General features: G+C 43.7%; 1 protein-coding gene across 1 annotated transcript in view; it reads right to left on the bottom strand.

Moving 5' to 3' along the window:
• Positions 1-16125, bottom strand: part of CPS1 (carbamoyl-phosphate synthase 1) — a 109024-nt gene that overhangs the window by 66357 nt on the left and 26542 nt on the right. Inside the window, exons 4-12 of the mRNA XM_061459519.1 lie at positions 12072-12216; positions 10885-10974; positions 10121-10177; positions 7668-7760; positions 3464-3553; positions 2250-2378; positions 1587-1693; positions 1045-1186; positions 446-523 (exon numbers count right to left, since the gene is read on the bottom strand). Coding sequence (XP_061315503.1) covers positions 446-523; positions 1045-1186; positions 1587-1693; positions 2250-2378; positions 3464-3553; positions 7668-7760; positions 10121-10177; positions 10885-10974; positions 12072-12216 — 931 coding nt within the window. The remainder of the gene's footprint in view (positions 1-445; positions 524-1044; positions 1187-1586; positions 1694-2249; positions 2379-3463; positions 3554-7667; positions 7761-10120; positions 10178-10884; positions 10975-12071; positions 12217-16125) is intronic.

The following is a 16125-nucleotide window of genomic DNA, read 5'->3' as shown; positions in this document are numbered from 1 at the left end:
TAAAACATACTAGAAAGTTAATGGTTTTATTACAAAGCATCTGGCTAGCGTATTTTCCTGGTAAAAAAAAAAAACAAAACCTTTTCCTTTTGCAATTACCCCTCAAGAGATTTGAGCCTGATCCTGCAAAGGCTTAAACACTTCAGTAACTTCGAACACACAGATAATCCCATCAGGGCTCCAAGCATACACATCCTATGAATGGAATCATTGATCCAAAGCATACAGAAGTCAATAGGTGCCTTGCTGTTGATTGAATTAGCTGGGGATCAAGCTAAGCAGACACAAGCCTATGCATGACTGGGCCCTCTGTTAGGATCCCAACATTTCAAACCCCAAGATTTGGGACTGTCACCAACATAAAGACTTGTAATTGTAGCTGATACATATCTGAACCCCCTAGGCTACCTCTGAAACCAAGTTCATATCAGCCCTCATACAGTACCTCTGTGTCCCTTGGCCCAGGATTTGCATCTGGGTAGAACTGTGCTGTGAAAATCGGTCTGGTCTCATGCATAATTCCCTGCAGGAATGAAAATGATTGTCTCAGATACTTCCTTGCTCCTTTCCATGGGGGAAATTTCTTTTGAAAATACCTAAATAACTGATATAAATTACAACAACAGGCCAAAGTAGACTGCAATAATACTCCTTTTCTGTGCTGGGCAACACAGAAGCAACACAACTGAATAATGACCCAGGCTGTGACACCTATGGTACCAGTCCTAAGATGACAGTAACTGAATGAGCATCACTGATAGCAGGGAGATCTCAAAAGTTAATAAGGCAGCTGTTCAAGAGAAATCACATGGTCAGTGTTGCAAACCTACACTTTGGGCTAGTATGGAGAACAGTGGTAATGGCTCAGCCCCTTTTGGCCTGTCAGGCAAAACCCCAAGTAAAGCAGATGGTCAGATCACCAAGTTTAGCCCTAATAACTAATAGTAATCTGACAGCAAATTTCCAGGAGGTGAAATAAAGTAAGAGAGGGTATTCATTCACTAGGGGCTGCTATGTGCAGGTTCCTGGAAAGCATGAGCTCACCTCATTCGTTTGATCGTTGGCATTCACAAAGAGAGGTTTCCAGCCAGGTGGGAGGGTAGAGCTGTCAATAGCATAACCATGATTCTGAGCAGTGATGACAGCCTGTCCATTCACTGCATTCAGGACAGGCTGGTTCTGTCCTCTGAAAGATAAAAGATCAGAGAACCAAGGGCAGAAGAGTCAGATGTGTTCAAATGCCACTATTAGAGCAGATAACTCTGGGGCTATACAGAGCAGTTCAATACTAGCTGTTCAATACTGGAAGCCAATCTCAAAATGATAAATCCTAGGAGAAGTTCTGCTATTCTTCAGTTTGATGGGGATCAATTACATCAAAGACTTTCAAAATACCCTCAGAAAAAGTAATACATGACATGGCAGTTTAAATTAAAGGCAAGGAGAACAGCTGGAATGAAGAAGTAATGTTACCGACATGATAGCTCTCATTAAGTCAGTTCAGAAGTAATGCACTGCTTCTATGTGGCCTTTTGCAATGCTGAGCTGGTTTGTCTGGGTCTTGGGAAGCAGAAGAGTTGCCATACCTGTTGGCCATCTGCATCTTGTAGGAAGTAGCTCCGGCTGCTATCGCAGTGATTAGATTCCCCATGCTAATTCCAAACAAAGGCTGTGGACGATTGCTCTCCAGGACCTAAAACAAAAAGGTTTTCAGGAGACACTGGAGTGTTTGTGTTCAGCAATTCCAGCACAAACCATGCCAGTTCTCTCACAAACTCACAACAAAGCTGAATGTATGGGTGGTAACAGCCTATAAAGGAAAAGTTTACTCCTCTCCTTTGAGAGGGAAGCCTCAGAACACGGTTTGATGTCTCGGTCTCCTCGAGGAGAACATGCAGTGACACTCTGCATTACAGCCATTCAGTGTGTGACATTGTTTCAAATGGGAACACTGTGAAATTGGGAGTGTCCTTTCAAAAGGTCACAGAGGTCCTGAAAGAGCACAGGCTACTCTGAGGCACCGGCAAGGTCAGCACAGTAATCATGTATTGCTCACCGAGGTCTGTATATCCTTACTGTAACTACTGGTCTGAAGGCAACTCCAGGGGATGAAGATGAGAAATATCCCAGGCAGATGAAATCATTTAACAGTTGGTCTGTAACATGTTAGTACCATCAACTGTATAGAAGTCAGGCACTTGAAAAGAGGGGCAAAGAAGAACAATTGACCTATGGCTATTACACTGTACCTTTCTGACATTCTGAATCACCTCCTGGGCCTTCATGGGATCTCCTGGACCTCCAGAAATTATGAGCCCATCATACTCCATGCTGGTGAAATCATGGTCCCATGGAACCAAATGCACTTCTGCACCTCGCTAGGAGAAAAAGAACAGGGAACAAGAAATGGGGAGGGGGGGAAGAAATGCATTTTTGTGAGGAGGTTGTTCTTGTGCTCTTATGTCCCAAAGGCTGAGTTTGGATTTCAAGTCATCCCTTTGCCAGGGACAAAAACAAGGTTTCTCTCCATATCTGACCAGATTATTTTCACAAAACTGGTAGATTTAGTAACTTTGAGCTGTTTCGATGTCTGTCAAGTTTGTCTGAAATTCACCAAGATCAAAACTTACTAATGGAATGCAAAAACAAAGCATACACACATGTGAACACATGCACACATGTAAAACATGGTCATTTTTACACAGTGCATTCATCCTAAATGCTAAATTAGGACTTCACAACCTCATTCTGTGCCATGTGAAAAATGATCCTGCACATGAAAAATGGGAAAAATGGGAATATCCACATAAACTAAAGAACAAAAACAGGGAAACCCAGTAGATCCGGAGAATGAGAGGACACCCCTTTTAATCCTCCTGTGTGGTTACAGAAGTGAGGACTGCTCAATCACTGCGCTAACAACAGGAAAAGATTTTCACAGAATCATAGGCTTAAAGAATAACTTGGGACGAAGGGACTCCAGGAGGTCACCTGCTCCAATCCCTGCTCAAAGCAGGGGTAAGTTCAGCTTGCTGGCAGGTTGCTTAAGAGCATTGGTCAGTTGAGTTTTTACTATCTTCAAGGACAGACATTCCACAGCTTCTCTGGGCCTGTTTCAGCTATTCACTACCCTCACTGCAAAATCTTATCCCCATTTATTTGTTATTTACAGTGTTGGCTTGACTTTCCTTGCTTGCTCTTTACAGAAGCCATGCCTTGTCTTTTTTAAAGTTCACCTAGGAACTCCTCTCATGGCTGAGAGGTTGCTGCACAGGTCCTGCTCCTTACCTCCTCAATACAGTGCACCACATTCCCATAAAAATCTTCCTAAAAAGTGTACCTCATTTTAGGAGCACAACTGCTACTGGAATGGATGTGTCCAGGTAGAAGGAAGGCTAATGAGAACAGTCTAGGCTTTTGACAAAGCAAAACAAGAGATGAAGGACATAAAGCACTGACCTACCTTTACTAGCAGGCGGATAATATTGTACTTCAGCCCACAGTCGACAGCTACAACTTTAATTGGATTCCCTCTGCCATAAACCTTCACTTCCTATAGAAAGACAGACCATGCTGTAAATGACCGATCACCCCCTGCTCACAGAACACAGGGAAGACAGGGAGCAGAGTAACATTTCACCACCGTCCAGAACTAGTACTTAACAATCAATTCACAGGGAAATCTCTGGAAGCACTGCAGGCATTAGCACTTCCTTCATTTTTCTGTGAGACCAGAAGTTATAATGCTCTTTTATACACTCTTGATTACAGCAATTCCTAAGAAATCACTTGTTTCCATAGCTAATGACAAGCTTTTTCCTGTGTTTTACCTCATTAGCAGTGAAGCAGCAAGCCAGTTCTCACTGATTAGTGCAGCCCGAGAGAAACACCAGATACACAGCAAGAGACTTTCAGCTGCAGTTAAGTCATCCTGCTAATGCCAGTGGAGTGAGGCTGCTCCACACCAGCTGCAGATCCACCACATCAACACTATGCTGACCCTCCAATCACAGTAAGACCAAAGCATAGCACAGCTGGAGATCGCCTATGGGTGACCTCCAGTGCATCACAGCAGTACAGACCAGGCTAAGCATGTCACAGAGCACGGCTTTTGCTCATATGGGCCTGACAGTTTGACATGTCAGACAACATTTCTCCTCCTCCTTCAGCTACTCTTCCTTAACCCAGTCCACAAAGTTAATCATCACCAGTCCCAAATCTGAACTATTATGCTTTGTACATCCACTTATCTTTTAGTCATGAAAAAAAAAATGGTCAAACCACCATATGGGCCTTGATACTGCAACACGCAGATATACTGACAGATGGCTGTAGCACTAATATAAGGTTATTTACAGACAGCTTCTTTCTGAAGCTTGTTGAAATACTTTACTTGTTACATGACTGCTGTTATCACCACATTGGGATGTTATTCATCAATAAGCACATAAGGCAGTCTTCTTCCTTGTAAAAATCTCTGTGCTTCCCTTTAGTTACACTCAGCTTCTGCAAGCTGATATTGATAAGCATACTTTAAGTGGCTTTTCTCTCGTGCAACACACCACTGAAAATAAAGTCTCTATTTAATTTTTTAAACTAAGTAACTCCTGTTTAATCAGCTTCCCTGGCATTCATATTTCACTGCTGGGCCCTTTATGAAGAGATGCTAAAATCCATGCCCAATACACCTGTTGCAGGGTGACAAACCGAACCTTTTATGGGAGGATTATGACCAGCCAGAAGGAGAGACATCCCCCCTACAGGGAACTCAAGATGAAGGTTGTTAGCAGAATATTACAACTCCTCCCCCTGTGTTCTCCTAACTCAGTTTTTGTTTGAACTTTTACCTGCTCAAAGACTGAGAAGCAGAGTTTTAGGATGCAAGAGCATGTCCCATGTGAGGCAAGCTCTGATCGTTAACAGGAGTGACTTATTGACATCTAAGGAGGAAGGGTGGAAGAGATGGGTTGCAAAGAGCCACCTCTCTTCACTACAAGGCTTTGAGCAGCAACACAACACATGAGTCACCAATGGTCCCTAGCTGACCTGTGAGGACATGACTGCTGTCATAATTCCTGTTGTGCAATGCTGAAAGGAGTTATTTTGTATCTGAAGATTCCTTGTAGTTCATGCTATTACATCAGATGGCAAAGTACCCTACAATCTCTTTTTGAGAATGAGTAGAATGGAAATCATATTGAAACTGGGTCTTGTTAGATCACTCAAGACTTCTGACATGAAGCCATGCCTGACATCAAATACGACAATGTCTTCACAGTCACCAATACACAAGTAGATTCTACTTCCATAGTCTATGGTGGAACTGCAGCACTGCACAGGAATTGTACGGGTCTTTTACCTGCTGACCTTCAGGCTTCTGGAAGGTGGGTTTCAATAATCTCAAGATTAAGGTGTTCAGTTTCCACAGAAACTAATTTATTGTCATGTGCCAGAGTCCCTTAGAATAAATTCACCTTATCTTTCAAAAGGGCTTCTGGAGACCCCCCAACTCTTCACAACATCCATACTTTAAAGTCTCAAAACATTATGAGGCAAAGATCTCTCTCAGATGTTCTCCTTGGCTGTTCTAATGGCCAGAGGGAGTTGAGGTACAAAACTGCTTTGAGATACTTTAATTACTTCACTCTCTAAGCTCTTCCCTGTCTAATTACTTAGGTTGTGATTTGTTACATGTCCTTCAGCAGCTAGGCTGATTGTAGGTGCCAAATTCTTCACAACCTTCGCCCCTCTTCTCACACTTCTTATTCCTCTGTACGGCAGAGTTCTGACTTCCGCATCCGGCCCAGAGTATGCCTAGACAGAAACCAGACTGGGAACTGGATCAGGGAGCTGTTCAAATATATTCCTTCTAAAGCAAGAGGACTTCCCTCATCTGTTCACTGCACAACCTATAAGAAACTGCCTCAGTCTGAAAGGATGATGTGGGAATAGGGCTATCTTTATGTGTGGATGGAAGTAGCCTTTTAGGCTCAAGTGGTTAAATACTTCTCATCTGCTCTGGGACCCTGATCACCACGTGCACCAAAATAAGTCTCTGACAGAAGTCCCTGCAGAATACTGGCAGCTTTCTATATTCCCCACCCTGTACAGGCAATGTTGGCGAATATGGGCTATACCATCAGCCTTCTAAAGAAGTGGGGAGGTGAGGGGAATCAATCACTCCTAATATACAGTTGATAAGCAGATTCCTGATCTTACTGTATCCTGATTTACATGAAAATAGTTATTTGGCAACATATAGATTATCACGTCCAGTAATTATCAACACTGAACAGCTAACTTCATTTTCAGCTTTATTTGCAATGCTGCTTTTTAAGTCTATAAAATAAAGTTATGAACATAATGAGACCACCAAGGCTCTGTTAATCTCATTGCATCTCCATCTGAGAAGCTATTTTCAGCATCTTTACAGCAATTCTGTCTTAGTAATTGCAGAGTTCAGCATCAGCAACCTTACCTTTTCCTGAGTTACTGCTCAAAATGGCTTCACCTGCATCTTGCAATCATAGATCACAATCTCAATAAGCAATTGCCATCCTTCTGTGTAGCAACAAGGCCCTGACTCAAAATACAGTGGAGGCTTTGGCATGATTTGGCGAGATCCCTGAAGGTGATATTCACGAAGTGGCCTATTGATTCCAACAGCATCCTAGGTAACCAGGTACTGCTGTAAATCCAAGCCTGAATGGAGACTGTGCTTCAAATTCCCACTTGCTCACTGACCAGCCTGTTTAGGACTGCTTCTCACACATGCTCACTCTCATATCAGCTTGTGTGCAGAACAGTAAACAAGCAACTATTTGCAAAGCTCTTCCACAGCCTCACTGATCTTGAAGGAGCTGCAAACAGCATGGAATAAGCTGCAGTAAGCATGGAATTTGTAGAAGAGATTCATACACCCTGTTCTCACTTCAATGGGATTAAGCACCCAAACACACACTTTATCCCACTTTAAACCCCAAAGGGTCCACAATTTAAGATGTTAGCCTTTGCATTGGTACAAGAATAGTTACTAATTTTAGTATGGGCCTGGTTTCCTAAGTCCTCATGATTGGTAATGTTCTTCTCAGCTCATGGTGGAAGATAGTTTGTATATCCAGCTAACAGAGGCACGAATTTAACTGCTTATCTGTACACATCCACAGACAAACCAGCTAACACCAGTAATATTAGATCCAGGGGATTCCTCACCTGGTCTCTTTTTGAAATCTAGAAATATCTTCTGGAGTCACCTCAACAAAGCTATGCCTGAACACAGATTATCAAAATCTTTTTGTGAGCTTTCCTGAAACTTAAAACAACCATTCTTTTTACTAGTAGTTCTTCCATTTGAAAATGCCCACTATATACTAGGTCTAACTTATCACTAATACTTCTCAATCCTGTCTTTGTAACACACAGTCCTCTGATCAGAGTACTGTTCAGACTACATCTAGCTCAACGCAGCTCATTTTACAGCTTCAGCTCTGTACCCGAGAAGCCATGGGGATTCTGCAAGGACGATGTTGAGACAACAGTCCTTCAAAGGTCTGGAAAGGTACATGGTATATAAAAGGTTCCCAAATTGACTGGCTAATCCCCAGAGCAAATGGGGAGCAGTTACCACCTGGAGTGTACAGCCTTGGGACCACAGAAGAATTTCTCACCTTTGTTGAAACTTCTGCAATTAAGTTCTGATTATTTGGATCTGCAAATTCCACGGGTTGACCTTCAAATTCAATCTTCCCAAGTAACGTGCCCTGTGGAAATACACCAGTCAACAAAAAAGCACTAGCAAAGGAAAGGCTGTGAACACAGGGACAAGGTGCTGACAGGCACAGCAACTGAAACAGCTGTTTAGAGATGGCTTCTTGGTAGCTTACAACCATTTCTAGCATCTTAGAGAAGTTCCTGAACCTTACTTGGTATCAAATAACCTATTTAAAATCCTTCATTCAGGGGAGGCATTGTCAGCAGTAACATTTGTTAATAGGCAGCCTGGCAAGCTGTCTAGTGAGCGTGAAATGGGTTGCCTTCCAAGAGGGTTAGAATTCAGATCCCCATAGATCTGGGAGTAATCCACAAAGCAGTTTGAAGCTTTCTGGTTTATAGAAACTCACTGTGAGATCTTTAGCCACCTCCTGTGCATAGATACAAGGAAGTAGAGCTGGTGTAAGGCAAAGCTATGTAGGAGGCAGGTCTGCACACTGTTTTCTGAAGAAACTGCTTAAAAAAAACACCTCCACAAGCTCTACTCTTTATTGCTGTTAGCACCTCACAGAAGCCAGGCCACGCTTGCTCTGCCAGCAGCATTCTGCTCGTTCAAATTCTCAGTGGTTTGGCTTTGCCCCACTCCTGAAATAAGTAGGATTAACCTAGGGTTAACCTCTTCTCAGCATGGGGACAGGGTGTGCAGTACAGAACTTTTCAAGGATGGAAGGGGAAAGTAACACAGAATAAGTCAATGTTTTGTTGTAACTTTTAACTTTCATATAAAAGATGTTAGTCCACCCTGTGGACATCACACTAGCATGCACTCTCATTGGATTATTCATTGGGTTTGGTGACACTTCCATGAGATACTGCCATCATTGGCCATACCTGAAATATCCTTGTCAGGGCCAGATGGAGACAGCATCCTGCACTGCCATGCACACTACTATGGGTAAATTTTAAAGACAGTATATCAGTATCTGACATCCTACCTCATCTTGAGTAGCACAACAAAAGCAACTCCAGGCTGCTTTGCACGGACCAGAGCTGAGAAATTCAGCATCACCTTAAACAAGTCAGGTTCTTGGGACCCACAGAAGCTGATGAGAGCCACCAGTCAGTCCCATATACACTGATGACAAAGCCCTAAAGCCCTTGCTCTCAAACAGGAACCCCATGTCTTGCCTTGCTGCCAGGTTATTCTGCCAGATTGTTCCCCTGCATTTACCATTGGAGACTAATTTAACAAGTCACCACTCATTTCTGTAATTTATCATAATGAATCCCTGTTCTCACCCCTCAATTTATAAACAGACATGGAGTGAAGTGCTGTTTCTTTCAGAATGGGAGAAAAGGCTACATTATGCACTATTTTAAAAGCCATAAACCAATACCACTCAGAGGCCCAGTATAATGGGCATTACTCCCATGCACTGCTAAGTTACAGGGTAAACATGGGAAGTGCTTTCACTTTGGATGAAAGGAACGCTGATCCATTAAACAGTAGGTCTTCTGAAAGTAGAAAACATATTGCCATTTTCTATTGTATTAAACTGCACTTGTCTGCAGTCTGTAAGAGCAGGACAGTAATCTGTCTTCCTGCCAGAGCTCATTCCTGCTACTTATCTGTTCAAGCTAGATCATTCACATTTTGCTCTCTGGAATGAAAGGGGGTGTGGGCTGGAACTACAGACTGCAAATTGATCACCTACAGAAAAAAGCAACTTTAAATAATCCATTACAGAAGATCCTCCAAGGCACATTTACATTCAGACTGGCTTTGATCACTCTTTTAACCAGTGTGAAGTGTACCTTAACATTAACCTCCACTCAGTAACATAAACCTGCTCATGTCCTTCAATTGTCAGCTCTTGGAAACCAGAGAATAGTAATGACTATTAAAGATAATAACAGGCTTCAGCCTGAGTTAGGGAGCCAGATCAGTTTACTGTAGGCCTTCTTTTGTCTCTGAGGAGCAGGAGTAGTTCCACTGACCAAAGGTGCTGTCTGTGACCTAATATGCAAAATGCCTCACAGAACTGTCGCTCTCTCTTGTCACTATCCAAGGCAACATGCAGTTGACACTAGTACCTGTTGTGTTTGGCACACTAGTCAGACACAGCTACCTGAGGCCTTTCATCTACATCAGCTTACACTGGTTCACTTATGTGGAACAGAAAACTCGAAGCAGAGCAAAGAAGAGGGGCCTCCCTGGGATCTGCTCTGCCTCAGACCATTGTGTAGAGAGGATAGGGAGCCTTTGGAAGAGCACAGGGCACAGGAAGAGCAGCATCTGAGGTCAAGGCAGCCCAGCAGTAACACTGCTACCCCAGGTTTGCTGCTCTGATAATAAAAAGGCCCAGAAGTAGCAAGGTTAACACACCAGATCAAGGGAAGCAGATCATACCTTGTCACGAATTAATTTCGACAGCATTCTGGTATCAATCCCATACAGTGCAGGCACCTGAAGAAAACACAAGAGAAGGGTAAGCTGGAAAACAAGCAGCTAGGACAGAAGAAGATAGCAGCCAGCTCACTTTGCTGAGAAGAACGTGTCCTTTAAGGAGCTCTGGCAAGAGCAGCATTCCTACATAGGCTGCCTTCCTTCCTGTTATACACTTCTCCCTATTTCCACCCAAAAATAGCCTAGTTCTTCAAGTCTAGTTTCTGCCCTAAAAAGCACTAAATGAAAAAGCTCATGTGGCAAGTAGCAATCTCATTTCTGAGCCCCATTTTGTCTTACTTATAAGCACCTAACCCTCCCAGCTGTCCCAAGTCAGTGGCAGTCTACTGACACATCCTTGACCCCCTTGGCTCCAAGCCAGTGGGGTTCTGGCAGCCAACATCTCTTGTGCTTATGACCACAACAGCACTACTAGGAGCAGCTCTACAGAAACAATTGACAGAATGCTAATGTGTATCACTTTCATGGAAAAGCAAACATTCCCATTTAATTAACATTCCTTCTAGACAGATCTTGGAAATACCACGGCATCCTGAAAAAGAGAAATGGATGAAGAATCAGAGAACTAAGAGGCACAGAATGAACCCAGTACAGACTGGTGAAGATACCTGAGGAGAAGAGCTGTTACCAGCTAAAAGGCAGCAGTTCTTCCCCCTGTTCCCATGCATACAGCTCTGTTCTCATGTAGTTACCCCTAGATTACTCACCTTTTCTTCCTGCAACCACTCTCCAAGGCTCCTAGCAGCCTGCCAGTGGCTGTACTCATGGCTGTAATCCAGCACCAGCAAACCTGAAACCTACAGAGAGAAGAAATGTCATTTTGCACTGAAGGATCACTTTGTACTTGCTCTGCACCTCCCGAGTTTTCACTGTTCATCCACAGCAAACCGTATCATGGACAGGACACAAGGCTAGGCATGGCATGGCTGCTCTTCTATAACAAAAAGACAGCAGATCTGAGTCTTCATAGAGAGAGTGCACCCTGCAAAGGGCTAAAGACTTCATGTTCTGTCATGACTGCCAGGTTGGACAGAGCCTTGGGTGACATTGTCTAGTATGAGGCATCCCTGCCCTTGGCAGGAGGTTGGAACTGGATGATTTTAAGGTCCTTTCCAACCCAAACCATTCTGTGATTGTAGCTGGGCCATTTTACTTAGGAAATTCGTAGAGTAATGGGGCTTCCAGGTAACCAAAGCTGCAAATTGCATGGAACTGAGAAAACACTTCTTATCAGAAAGAAAATGGAAGTTTAAGACAAAACAAAATGTTTTATTTTGATTCATCTTTTGCTTAAGAAAGCTTTTCACTTTGAAGTGACATTTCATTTCAAACATCAGCTCCATTTTCCAGTGGAGTTAGCTTATAAAGGAGCCATTTCACCTCAGGTTCTGCAATCACTCGGTTTTGCTCCATTTTTCAGTACTGCCACCACTGCATGGACACAGCCCTACTTCAACATTCCCCGTCACCACAGTGTAAATATTGGTTCCTGCACTAGTACATACAGCCTTCTTCACACAACTGTCACCTCCCCTGTTTATGGTAGAGCAGACATAGAGAGGAAAGTCTCAGTATGCAGAAGCTTCTCATTCTCACTGGCGTTTGTTCTCTCTGGGGCAACAGTTCACAAGACAGCAGTTCACAAGAACTGTAGCATGTCCATCACTGACGGGAAATATACTGCTTTCAGACAGCACAGAGCCCAGCACAGAAAGAAAGATGGATTATCTTTTCCCACCTTCCTCCAAAGAACACTATCCAGAAGAAGAAAGTGAAAGGCTAAGTATCATTGATTCCTTCTAACTTTTATAAGGCTGGCAGTAAACTCTTGCACACACACATGCTCAGGCTGCTAACACCACCGTTTGATCAGGTCTGCATCTCCCCTTGTTACCTTGATCCCATCAGACTCCAGGAACTTCCTGAGACCCATTTCATCCAAAGCAGCTGTGTCAGGCACGCCACCATTCCCAACTATGGGGTTAGCTAGTGTAAGAATCTGTCCTTTGTAGCTGGGATCTGTCAAGGCTTCGGTGTATCTAGATGAAGAAGCAATAGAAGAAAAATACCTTTGTTGGAGTTGAAAGAAAAACAAAAGAGCCATTAAAACAAGACAGGTCTGAATTCCTATATGACAAAAAGTCAGAAATGGAATTTGTGTGAAAGTAGTCTCAGTATAAAAGCAAACACATCCATGAATCTGTTCTGACTTTGCCATCTGTGATTAAACATTTGATACTGAGAACAAGGCAAGGCTTTGGCTTCTCATGTTTCATTTAAGAAAAGCACAAGAGCTGTTAAACTCAGGCTCCTTGTGATATAACATAAGGCGAACAAATGCACAAAGTGCAGAGCCATTGCAAGCTGCAGTAATTGCATGGCCCACTGCTTCACCCAAGCTATTGCTTGGGCTTGGTCATTCCCCATGTGTGGGCAGTACTTTGGCACTGCTGTGTCCTTCCCTTCATGAGGTGTAAGAACTTATCCCTCTCAGCAGCAATAGAAAGCTCAAACTGAAAAGCCAACAGAGTAAATTGTCCAGAGTTGGTCCCTTTCGTGCTCTGGAGCTTGTAGGTCTTGAGATGTTCAAGGCTGTAACTGCTCTTGCTGTGGGGAAGCAGGTAGACAAATCTGTGCCTACCTTTTTTTGTCTGGGGATTGGTAAGGCAGCTGTGAACCATCCTTGTGATTCCTCACTACTGCTCTGTGTTCTCTCCTACTTGCTCTGTCAACAAGCCCTGCCATAATAACACTTCTGCAGCTTCTCACAGCATGAGGCCTGGCCTCCATCCTAAGCAATCTCCAGGTTCCACCATACATTTTACCTGACAAGACTCCTAACTGCTTGGAAGCTGGTTTGGAAGAAGGCAGGTTGAAGGCAATGCTTTAGAATTCAGCAGTCTTCCCTGGTCACAAGTCCCCAGAGCATGTCCTTGTATCTCTAGCGCAGGCTGAAGCCTCAGGAACAGCAGCTTTGAGCACCTGCCTGAATACCTTTCTCAGCAAGGACAGATCTAGAAGTGTGGTGAAACAGTGTTCTGCAGTGGAGGAGCAAACCAAGGGTCTTTGCAAAGTACCAGCTCTGGATCCAGTAGAGGGGAACAGAGTAAACATGGTCTACATGCCCATGCTCCTGCTCCTCAGCTTTAACTTAACACCAGTCCTTTACTTTCTCCCTTATCCTGCAGGATATGGCAATCCATTACACAATTGCTGTCTTTTAACCCAAAAGCAGCTGTAATTTAGCAACAAATGAAGTTATCCACACCAATATTCAGCCAAATGCATGAAGACAATTCAGCATTAATCTGCCCTATACAGAATATAATTTATTATTGTTTAAACAATACATAATTGGCAACTTCAGCCATCTACCAGATATCAGCAAGTCACAAGAGACATTTTTTATGGAACATCAGACGTCCTGCCGGAAGATTCATTACTAAATGTTGGGAAACTCTTCACAAAACCTGGAATGGTTGCAGGCAGATACAGACAACACAGCACACCAGCCAGCTCTGACAAATGAATCATCAAATGAACAATGGCCATGAAACAGTTTCAGGTAAGCCTCTCCTGCTGTTCAGATCCATACTTCCTGCTGCAGGTAAACAACCACATAAGGTGCAGTGTGATCACAATGCTGCAGTAAGTGCATGACATGTGCACATTTGGCATTGCTCTCTCCTTCCAAGTCAACTGGTTATGCTACCAAAAGACTCTGTTAATGACAAAGCTAATGTAATTAACCTTTGCATGCTGTTGGTAATCAGCAAGCGAGTACAGAGAGCCACTGCATTTGGGTAGGGCATGAAGACAGCCCTGTGTTGAGACACAATGGCATTTAAGCAGGGACAACGCCTCGTACAGCACAGAAGAGCAGATGGGAACACAAGCTCCAAAGATACTGCAAGGTCTAATCCTTGCTGTGCCTGCCCAAAGGCCTGCCTGAGTTCAGTAAATTACAGTTAATCAGTTCTCTTGCTAGAATATCATGGGGAACACACACAGACTTATGAGAGGCAAATGCATTTACTGAGCTGTTACAAACATGGGGACATTTTATAGGTTGTAATTCTTTTTCTTTCCTAATTGGAAATCTCTCTTCCTTTTTCTTCCTATACCAAACAGATGGCTGCAATATCAGGATTTATTTTCTTTTTGAGCAAATCTTTCTGAAAAGTTCCTTCTCATGCTTTTCCAATGAAAATTCACCATTTCACCCCCAAAACACTGCTCTCTGCCCTCTATTCCAGAGCAATGACAACATTTCAGACAGCTTTAGCTACTTCAAGCCTGAAAGCTGTATGCACATAAAGTGTTCTGTCTCTCAGTTCTATGACATGAGTCAAAATGTAGGAGCCCAGATAAGCAGACAAGGTGCAGAGCAGCATATTAATCATCCCAGCACAGAGCTTAGGCTGACCCCACTCAGCATCTAGAAACGCCTGCTTCACAGGAAGTATGGTCTGAGGCTTAACAGCAGCCATGGCAAAAGCACCTCTGTAGCAGCCTCTTGCTCTCTATTCTGACAAATCACTATGGACCCCGACAGTCTGTAGAACACCCCAACCTTGGGCACGTCTTTCACACAGACACTTAGCCTCTGACTCAGTCAATGTAAACAGGTAGCTGGGTTCCTCTAGATACATAAGGTCTTGATCTCTATGCTCAGAAGCACTGGGCAGAGCTACAGAGGAGATTTAGTTTTGATATAAGGAGGAAATTCTTTATTGTGAGGGTGCTGAGGCACTGGCACAGGGTGCCCAGAGAAGCTGTGGCTGCCCCATCCCTGGCAGTGTTCAAGGCCAGGTTGGACACAGGGGCTTGGAGCAACCTGCTCTAGTGGAAGGTGTCCCTGCCTGTGCCAGGGGGATGGAGTTGGATGAGCTTTAAGGTCCCTTCCAACTCAAACCAGTCTGTGTACTTCACCTGAAAGAGGGGAGATTGAGATTAGACATTAGGAGGAAGTTCTTCACCATGAGGGTGCTAAGGTGCTGGCACAGGGTGCCCAGAGAAGCTGTGGCTGCCCCATCCCTGCCAGTGTTCAAGGCCAGGTTGGACACAAGGGCTTGGAGCTTGTTCTAGTGGAAAGTGTCCCTGCCCATGGCAGAGGATTGGAACTGCATGAGCTTTAAGGTCCTTTCCAAATCAAACCAGTACAGGATTCTATGACAGCAATCCTTGGACTAATAGCAAATCTGTCACTTCTACGATCTGCAGCAATGCTGCAAACTTTTTCTCTTCTCTGAATCAATCAAGATCATGTTCCTGGAGCGCTCTGAAGATACAACCTTACATTTTGAATGTTCCCTCCGTGCCCATATGCTCCCCAGCACAGAAGAGATCTCTTTCAGAGGCATCTTCTCCAAATCATTTGAAAATGAGAAAATGCAGCTTCTGCTGCCACAGTAACATGTGGAGAGGAAATTAACCCACCAGGTCCTCCTTGACTTTTGTGATGTGACAAGATTTATTGCCTATAATCTATCACCAAGAAAAGAACTCTGGTGCCCTGCATCATTCTGCTCTACATTAAACACTTGCTTTTTGGCGGGTATATTAACACAGTCAGTAATTAGTGCTGTCAGAATACTTAAATAATTGCCTTCTAATGCAAAACCCTGCAACCGGATTCCCCTCCACAGCAATTGAACACTCTCATCAATGAGGTCATTTAAAAACTCATCCTCAGAGTGCAGGTTTCTCCAAAGGAGAGCAGAACTTGGGAAATGCAAGGCAGCTGGACAAAGACAGCTATGAATGACTGCAGGAAAAGCTCAAGCACCAGCCACCTCAGAGCTGTTTCACATCCCCAGGGACATGTCCCTCTTCTACCCAAAACACTCATTCCTCTGGGCAGATTTCCTCCACTCAAGCAGTTCAATAAAAGCACTGGCAGTATTTGGCTGCCATCTTCAGTCAGCCACTGGCTTCTATCCCTCAAG

Source organism: Pezoporus flaviventris, unplaced genomic scaffold, assembly GCF_033815535.1.
Source record: "Pezoporus flaviventris isolate CSIRO_AGI_PZ_B2104156 unplaced genomic scaffold, CSIRO_AGI_Pfla_v1 ptg000001l, whole genome shotgun sequence".
In the NCBI taxonomy this organism is placed as follows: Eukaryota; Metazoa; Chordata; class Aves; order Psittaciformes; family Psittacidae; genus Pezoporus; species Pezoporus flaviventris.
The sequence above is the reverse complement of the archived record's forward strand: the minus strand, read 5'-3'. Positions and strand labels throughout refer to the sequence as shown.